The sequence below is a fragment of the Fusarium oxysporum genome, chromosome 8 (genome assembly GCF_000149955.1).
Source record: "Fusarium oxysporum f. sp. lycopersici 4287 chromosome 8, whole genome shotgun sequence".
Classification (NCBI taxonomy): domain Eukaryota; kingdom Fungi; phylum Ascomycota; class Sordariomycetes; order Hypocreales; family Nectriaceae; genus Fusarium; species Fusarium oxysporum.
This window is the reverse complement of record NC_030993.1, coordinates 2,784,119-2,792,129: the sequence shown is the minus strand read 5'-3', so window position 1 is coordinate 2,792,129 and position 8,011 is coordinate 2,784,119. Positions and strand designations below refer to the sequence as shown.

At 46.7% G+C, this 8,011-nt stretch overlaps 4 protein-coding genes and 1 non-coding gene across 5 annotated transcripts in view; 1 reads left to right on the top strand and 4 right to left on the bottom strand.

Annotated features, from left to right (window-relative positions):
- FOXG_03537 (uncharacterized protein) overlaps positions 1-273 on the bottom strand; it is a gene marked incomplete at both ends in the record, with an annotated part of 1,198 nt that extends 925 nt beyond the window's left edge. The window contains one exon of the mRNA XM_018381309.1: positions 3-273. Within this exon, the coding sequence (XP_018237765.1) occupies positions 3-273 (271 nt within the window). The remainder of the gene's footprint in view (positions 1-2) is intronic.
- A 2,147-nt stretch (positions 274-2,420) lies between these two features.
- FOXG_03536 (uncharacterized protein) lies at positions 2,421-3,792 on the bottom strand. The gene is made up of 4 exons (XM_018381308.1): positions 3,463-3,792; positions 3,291-3,408; positions 2,903-3,243; positions 2,421-2,849 (listed from the first exon to the last, which is right to left on the bottom strand). The coding sequence occupies exons 1-4, from the start codon at positions 3,590-3,592 to the stop codon at positions 2,647-2,649; spliced, it is 792 nt and encodes a 263-aa protein (XP_018237764.1). The 5' UTR covers positions 3,593-3,792; the 3' UTR covers positions 2,421-2,646.
- A 482-nt stretch (positions 3,793-4,274) lies between these two features.
- Positions 4,275-4,363, top strand: FOXG_18578. The gene has a single exon. It is a non-coding gene; the product is annotated as a tRNA-Trp (tRNA).
- Positions 4,364-4,566: 203 nt separating this feature from the next.
- FOXG_03535 (uncharacterized protein) lies at positions 4,567-6,328 on the bottom strand. The gene has a single exon (XM_018381307.1). It carries the CDS (start codon positions 6,228-6,230, stop codon positions 4,731-4,733), a length of 1,500 nt encoding a protein of 499 aa, XP_018237763.1. The 5' UTR covers positions 6,231-6,328; the 3' UTR covers positions 4,567-4,730.
- Positions 6,329-7,695: 1,367 nt separating this feature from the next.
- The window catches only part of FOXG_03534 (ATP-binding cassette sub-family B member 8, mitochondrial precursor), a gene marked incomplete at both ends in the record, with an annotated part of 3,670 nt that continues 3,354 nt past the window's right edge, over positions 7,696-8,011 (bottom strand). Inside the window, one exon of the mRNA XM_018381306.1 lies at positions 7,696-7,932. Within this exon, the coding sequence (XP_018237762.1) occupies positions 7,696-7,932 (237 nt within the window). The remainder of the gene's footprint in view (positions 7,933-8,011) is intronic.

Below are 8,011 nucleotides of genomic sequence, written 5' to 3'. Positions count from 1 at the left end.
TTGATGAGAGCTGCGACACCCTGAACGGCTTCTGTCGAAGTCATGGGGTTTGGTCGTATCGGCAACTACAAGCTCGATATGGCCGCGTTCGGCGTACTTGGAAACAAAGTCATCCTCTAGTAGCCACTGGCTTGATTTTAAGTCTCGAACAGTGCCGCGGACCTTGAAGTCTCTCTTCAACAACTCGAAGACAATGTGACTCCCAGTGTGACCATTGGCGGCTGTCACAAGAACCCAAGACCCTTTGGGGATTGCCGTTGGATGCTCGGACATTGTGGTAGGAATATGGGTGTTGAAGAAAGAGGAAGGGGTTTGAGTTAATGACAGATCAACCAGACTGGATTGCAGCAGCTCAAGGCTGCTTTATATCCTTATTTCATATTTGTTCGTTAGTACACATAACGGCTGAGCCAGCCTGCGAAGTCTGTTCACACACGACAGCAAGTAAATTAAAGTTTCTGCCAATCAGAAGTGAGTCTCACACAGTGACAAATCCTTATTCTGATAATGCATTATCGTGGCCTTGATTATAACTCAAATAACAAACTAAATTGTTCGCCACAGGGTTCGGAAGCCAATTGGATAATCGTAACAAGTCCGGCAAGCCCGAGCATATTCCTTTTCAGAACTAGTTCTGTCAGAATATTAGCCACTAACTACGAGACCAAATATGCGTAAGCGGTGTACACAACAGGGTTTCATCACTAGCCAGACTTGGTTCGTCTTATCCCGAACTCTTTGGTCGGCATCTTCCGTCTTTTAAGCCTCAGCCTGACATATGTAAGTTCAGTTCATGTTTTGTCGGAGTTTACGATTATCGCCGGTGCTTCCGCCACCAGAGAAAATAAATGACGAGAGAACATGACCAATGGTGTTGACTTCGAGGAGCGAAAATGGTAGTTTCTGTGCAATTCGGGCGATGATCTGTATCAGAAACCATATTGCCTGGAGTAAAACGATAGCTTTGGCCAGACTGTCTGTTGTGGATTGTCTTTGATGTCGCTCGGATCCACGTCGGGGAGATGACCACATTAAGCCAGAAGAAGAACTGCAGATGGTGAGCATGTTAGCCTCTGCGTGGGAATTTGGAAAAAAATCCAAGCCTTCATCAACGTCAATGACAAAGCCACCCGCACAAACATAGAGGCTGTGCAACTCTGTCCATTTGTGACGCCTCGGGGGATGTTCCGGGGGTTTGTCTTGGAGGACTCGTATCTCCAATTCAACCACCTACTGGTGCGGTAGAGGAAGCTTCTCACATGCAGGACGATGTTGCTACCGTTGGGGGAAATGGGTTGATACAGGGTTGCGCATAGCAGACATACGTATGCATCTCGCCCTCATCAGTATCACTACTTAAACATTGCTGACACAGAGATCGTGACAACTGACGGGAGTGGCTGCAGTGAGTGTTCTGTACACATAGCACTCATCCAGCTGATTGTTTCATCTAAAAGTGAAAATGAGTCTATTCAGACAGGCTACAGAGCCCCTCCCAATTCCATCAAGAGAAGTGTCCAAAGCATATGTGCTATACACAATGAAACAGGTAAATCCTTCCCAGAAGCATGTCTCCTCACACTCACGTGTCAAGTCAGTGTCTGGTCCCATATCCTAGGTTATGATTTGTTTCTGGTTATTCCTGTTTACGTCTTTAACACTAAGATTCCTCCACGATACAAGGTTGCTACTCGCGAAAACATCGCAGTATGCACGATATACTTCACTGGGGTAACCATATGCTTCTTCTTATTCGCAACGTAAACCCCTACCTCTCAGTCACTTTGAACTAATCTGAGCCTGACAATCATAAATCTATCACGCAGTCTCAAACCATTCTTCTCACGCTCATCATCTCAGCGGTTAGCTCGACTATATCGGTATTTTTATCCTCATATATAGCGCCATGATTCCCCTTTTATACTATGGTTTCGTTTGCGATCACTTACTGCGTAATATCTACTGGGGCTTAGTGTCAATTCTCGCTGGACTGTGTGCACTATTCACAATGCACCGAGATTCCGAACTGCCAAAGCGAAGGCTGTTCGTGGAGCCCTCTATTCTGCGTTTGAGGAACTAGCGGCTTTGCACCTATTATCCATACTGTGATGAAGTAAAGCTAGGATGTCCAAAAGTATAGAATGGCATTGATTTGGTACTATATGTGGCTTTGTTTAAAGGTATTGGCGTCGTTGCCTACGCTCATAGAGTAAGTTGAGTCTGGATTACGGACAGCAACTGACATCCTATTTATTCGCCTGAGCCTCGTCGATTACTAATATTTTCCTTTGCAACAGGTGCCTGAGAGATTCTTTCCAGTGACACTCGATATCGTGGGACAGAGTCACCAGATGCTTCATGTTTTCGTCATTGTTGCTGGCATCATGGACGTCATGAGATGTTTTGGTGATTTTGATCATCTTCACGAATATGGATCACGGTGTATATAGAGAGCTAGTTTGTCTCAGACCAATCTAGATTCAAACGGAATTGGCTGTGGCTTTGGAAAATATGGAGATCGTTATTAGGTAACTATATGATGCATAGTCCTTGTCATGTGCCAGGACTCCGTGCAAGAGAAGGAAAGTGGAAATGCCTCTGCTGATGATTGGAAGAGGTCATGATCTGCAACTTGTAGACTGTGAACTAGTCCCATGCATTAAAGAAACGAACAGCTTGATAGAACGCTTCGTCTTTAGCAAAGACTTGCTGCGGGTTCGATGCATTTGCACGAACAGCAAAACCATGAGTAGTACCACTGTACAGAACCGAGGTGAAAGGCTTGCCTATCTTGGTGAGGATAGCTTCAGTCTCTGCTTGCCTGGGCTGGGGGAAAATTTGATCCTCGGCTAGATCCATATTAGCTTTTGATTTTATTTTATTATTACGTGGCGAAACTGACCAGCGCCAGCGATGGACACGGGCTTTCTGACAGCCTCAATCTCCTCAGTAGCTAAGAGACTGGGATGAGCAGTGAAGCCAACATCAACTTTGCCGTTCTGACCAAGTGAGCGAAAGACGTAACGTCCACCGTAGCAATAGCCTGTTGCAGCGATGGAGTTCACTTTGAGCTCATTGCGTAGGTAGTTGATTGCTTTTGCAACAATTGGGTCAGTGACACTTGGGGGGTGCTTGGCAAGGAACTCGGTGATGTTGAAGTCGGGAGTTTCCCTTGCTGGGTTACCCTGAAAAAGATCTGGCGCAGCAACGACGAAGCCTTCTTTGGAGAAGTTGTCGACCAGCCTGTTTTAGATCAGTAGAGAAAAGTCAAATGCAGGGGGCAACCTCACTCTCTATTCTCCTTCAGCTGGATGCCATAGACATCGGTAAGAAAAAGAACACCAGTTCTTTTTCCAGGCTTCTTATGGCCAAGGTTAAACCTTCCGGGCTTAGATACATAGAGATTCACTGTACATAGTCAATTAGGCACTCAGTGAAAACTATGTGTGAGGGAATACTGACATCCTTGGTATTTCACAGTTTCGCCCTTCTGATGTTGATTCGCTGCCGATTCTTCGGCCGCCATCACCCTGCTCGGGGCAATAGAGGTGAGGAGAGACAGAAAGACGGCAATGGGCTGGAAGAACTTCATTATGATGGCTTGTAAGGTCGTAAGATATTGAAGTGGAACGGTAACAAGGAGGAGGGGAATATATACAACGATTTAGGATAGGTGTTGCTTACGAATGGTCCAGTTATCATCAGGCTAAAAGAGATTGGCTGTCGTCATTATGCTTGTTATGATGTTGACATTCCTGGATTGGACGGCATTATGGCATGCTTGAAAGTCCGTGACGACGTTGGAGCGGGGGAGGCAGGGGGAGGCAGGGGGAGGCAGGGGAATATGCTTATTCGATACAACCTTATTTCAAGAAAAATGCCGCGCTTTGTCTGGTCCCTACCTATCCTCAAGGAATTTCACATCTTGAAGCATGGTGCCGAGAGTGACTAGTTGTTCTAAACCTATACTAAACTTACCTAAATCTTGTCATCAACCAAGGTTTTGGACCTAGCCTGCCAATTACTTCTGTGTCCAGTTCGTGATTTCAATATTGTGTTAGCTCATGGGGGCGTTAAGATACTCCAGCCATGGCTTATATATAGTCTAATAGTTTCGAAAGGCAAAGTCTATAGTAAATGCAGAGTTTTAAAAAGGCCCAGCCTTGTAAGACATCTCGTAACGCTGATATGTAACGACTGTACTACGAATACTCCTAGGCCCAACGGGAGTCAAACCATTATGAATTTTCTTTGTGATTCTTTTCTCCAACAGTGGGGCGCTGGCGCAACGGTAGCGCGTCAGATTCCAGCTATTAAGCACGGAGATTCCTGAAGGTTATCGGTTCAAATCCGGTGTGCCTCAAACTTTTCTTTTTAGTTCTTGACACGAATCTGTTTTTCGACATCTGTAGAATTTCATCAATAAGATGATTCGAGTTGAACTTGCGCCCTCAGGATAGCAAAATTAAGCTTTGATAAAACGAGCCAACTATATAAGCCATTTAGCGCTCCTGGCCCACTTACTACCTAATTGGGCCATTGACTGTACCCTTCGTGAAACTTGGAGCATCTATTTTACTTGCAGACGTGAAAACTAGACAACATGAACTTATTTTTATAATTTAATTTTTCAAACTCGATATCCTTTTCCATTTGATTTCTGAGCTAAAATATGTTGCTTCTATGAACTAACGATATATAATAAACATTTGCTGCCTTCCCTTGAAAGCTCAAGGCAGAGGGATAGATTGCTTGTGACCAATAAACAGACCCTCAGGATCAATCTTGGCCTTGATCTTCTTAAGTCGCTCATAGTTTGCACCATAGAGACGTGAACTCCACTCCTTCTCAGTAAGCTCGGTATCAGCATAGTTGACGAAGCCACGAAGCTTGGAGCCGCCCTTGACAAGAGCATCCTCAAATGGTTTCATCAGACCTCGCAGGTAAGGAATAGCGTCGGCAGGGAAGCTGGAAGGGTTGACAGAGTTGGCGTCCCAGCGAATTAACCACAGGTTTCTGCCATGAGCATAACCTGTATCGCTATCTTTGATGTTGCGGGAGACACCGCCCCAGAGATCAAGGTAGGCGAATTTTGTCAGATCAGTTCGGTTGAAGGCCAGTGTTGTGCTCTCGAAAAGAATCTGAGCTTGTTCAAGACTGAGAGGGTGGTCGGTCGTAGTGGTGAGAGATTGAGTGTAGAATGCTCGGCCACCGAGGAATCCGCCGTCGGGCTGGTTCATGCCAGCACCAGCAACAGCGACTTCAAGGTCCCACCATGGAAGGACAGTCTTCTTGACCTCGACGGCGGACTTGATAGTCTTGAGCTTGTTAACAAGAGGACGAATAACGCTGTCAAAGCTGTCGGGGTTGCCGTAGAAGTATCCAGTGCCATCGTAAGGAGGAGCCATCAAGCTCCATCGGAAGGCAAAGGTATCAGGGCAGTCCTTGCTGGTGGCATAGTCCTGGATGGCCACGAGAGCCCTGGCGCCGTCTCTGGGGCTGAGATCGCCCATAGAGAGTGTGAAGTTGATAGCCTTGTCGAACTCAGGCTTGAAGGTCTTGGTAGTCATGGAGAGAATGATACCGTAGGAAGCTCCAGCACCTTGAGCAGCCCAAAGGAGCTCGGAGCCCTTTCCAGCCTTGACAACGGTGCCGTTGTACAGCATGTACTCAACCTCGACAATGTTGTCCATGGGAGTGCCAAGATAACGTGAGGTGGTACCAAAGCCGCCTCCAATACTGGATCCAGTGACACCAACATGGGCACCACGGACGTGAGGAACATGGCGTCCAGCAGTGTCCCAAAGGTACTTGGCAACAGGTCCAACATGAGTGCCGCCACCGAAGGTCATGAGGGTGGTCTTTGAGTCATACTTGACGTCGTCAAACGCAGCCATGTTGATGACCAAGTTCCCAGGCTTTCCGAAGCCATTTCCTTGGAACGAGTGCGCAGGACCAAGGGCATTTGCGTTGACATCAGCCTCTCGCGCACATTCTAGCGCAAGGGCGACTTCATCGCGAGATTCAGGGAACGCAATTGCAGCAGGCTGGGGACGAATACGCTTCTGGAACTGAGTTGTCTCTGCGGCCCATTGACTGTCAGACTCGATGACGTTTCGCACGCCGGCCTTGTCGAGACAATTGGTCAATTCCTCAGCCTTGTTCTGAGCAAAAGCTAGTGAAACGAGAGAGGCGAAGGCAAAACGTCGGAGAGAGCGTGGAGATGCCATGATTGCAGAGCTGATAAAAGTCAACGCTTGAGAGAATGAAATCAACTCATATGGGTGATTTCATTGTATTTATGTCTTACTGCCCCTGTTTGACTTTGAGCAGTTTGAAGTAATACACGGGATTAAGCTTCGGCCCTTTGTAGTGGTGGGCTGCAGGGGGAGACCTACAAACCCTGTCATAACTCACCTTAGCTTTAACAGGCTAAAATGCAACATTCCTACAGCACGGTTATCACTGTGATACAATCCTTCCAGCAGTAACTTCCATCCTATTATGGAAAGGTCGCAATCACCAAACTTACGACAACGGCATCATGCAAACGTCCCTGTCTCAAAGGGGAATATCCCTCAAGGGGTATGATCTTCTAAGCCACACTTTATCTGACTCAACTACCGGTATTGGATTCCTTCTGAACCTCCAGCATTGTATGGAGACTTGCCAGCATTAAGCTCCACTATTACCAGGTTCGGCGAGCCAGGTTCCGACGTTTCTAGATTTTGTTACCTTCTATATCCAGGTCATGTTCCGCTTTCTACGGATAAGAGTTTTGTTACTACCCTTTCGTGGCATTATGTTGCAGCAAATGTGGACTTTTCCGTCTGAAGTAATTCAGCCTGTTAGGTAAAACGGAAATCCATCTTAGATGAGTTGGCTTGATAGAGTATAAGAGGAATGTCATCGCTGTAAGGTCCCATGTGCTTGTTGCAAACATCGTTAGTGTAGGATGCTTAAGAATAGGCTTAATTGCACGTTTCAGAACCTTTTCTGTGCTCACTAGTGTACCGACCGCTCCGACAGGGCGAAGCGAGCAGTCCAAACTATATGCAGGGGTTGTATGTCACTGCTCTCAGGTCAGACTAAACCTACCCTGTAGGATATCGTTTAAGAAAGTTTAAATAAAAACACTAATATTAAGAAACGTAACAAAGAGAATGTAACTGAAAGGAGCTAGATGAGCTCTCTAGATGGGTACAGAAGTCTAAATCTAAATGCAAAACAAAACAAAAGGTCTATCCCTAGGCCTCTCTATCTAGTGACTGAGCCTGACACATATCCGCGTACACGCCTCCCTTAGCCTGAAGTTCCTCATGCGTTCCCACCTCAACAACCTTTCCACCAACAAGCACAAAGATGACATCAGCATTTCGAATAGTCGAAAGTCGATGAGCAACCGCAATCACACTGCATCCGCTTTCCTTTCTCGTCTGTTCCAGTGCCTCCTGGACGAGTTGCTCCGAGTGTGTATCAAGCGCCGAAGTTGCCTCATCGAGAAGCAGCAGCTTCGGTTTGCGGATAAGAGCACGAGCAATGGCGATTCGTTGACGTTGGCCGCCTGAGAATGCTGTGCCTCGTGCACCGCATGGAGTGTTGAATCCCTCTGGAAGGGAAGAGACAAAGTCGAGGATATTGGCTTGTCGAGCAGCCTCGTTGAGTCGCTCGTCAGATGTATCGTCAATTTCACCATCAAGTCCCATCAAGATGTTCTCTCGTACAGTTTCCTTCGTAGAGGACAGGCTCCTGCTGAACCATGGGACATCTCGTTTGCGGTAGAGGCGAGGGCGAAACATCCCTTGACGTCTTGCTCACCAAACGCAGATCTTTGCCAGATACAGGATCGTAGTATCGCTCAAGTAGAGATACCAGGGTTGATTTACCGCAGCCACTGGGACCGCAAACAGCAACAAACTGAGATGGATTGATCTAGGAAATGTCAGTAGGTAGTCGTGAGATGGGTAAACGAGAGACTCACATCCATTGAAAGTCCATGAAGAACTTTGGT

Excerpts from the sequence above, each read along its gene's own strand:
- FOXG_03536 (XM_018381308.1), bottom strand. The coding sequence starts at position 3,592 with ATGAAGTTCTTCCAGCCCATTGCCGTCTTTCTGTCTCTCCTCACCTCT. Across the intron at positions 3,244-3,290 it reads CAGCTGAAGGAGAATAGAGA|GCTGGTCGACAACTTCTCCA; the intron begins GTGAGGTTGCCC and ends GATCTAAAACAG. Across the intron at positions 2,850-2,902 it reads CGTGTCCATCGCTGGCGCTG|CCGAGGATCAAATTTTCCCC; the intron begins GTCAGTTTCGCC and ends ATATGGATCTAG.
- FOXG_03535 (XM_018381307.1), bottom strand. The coding sequence starts at position 6,230 with ATGGCATCTCCACGCTCTCTCCGACGTTTTGCCTTCGCCTCTCTCGTT.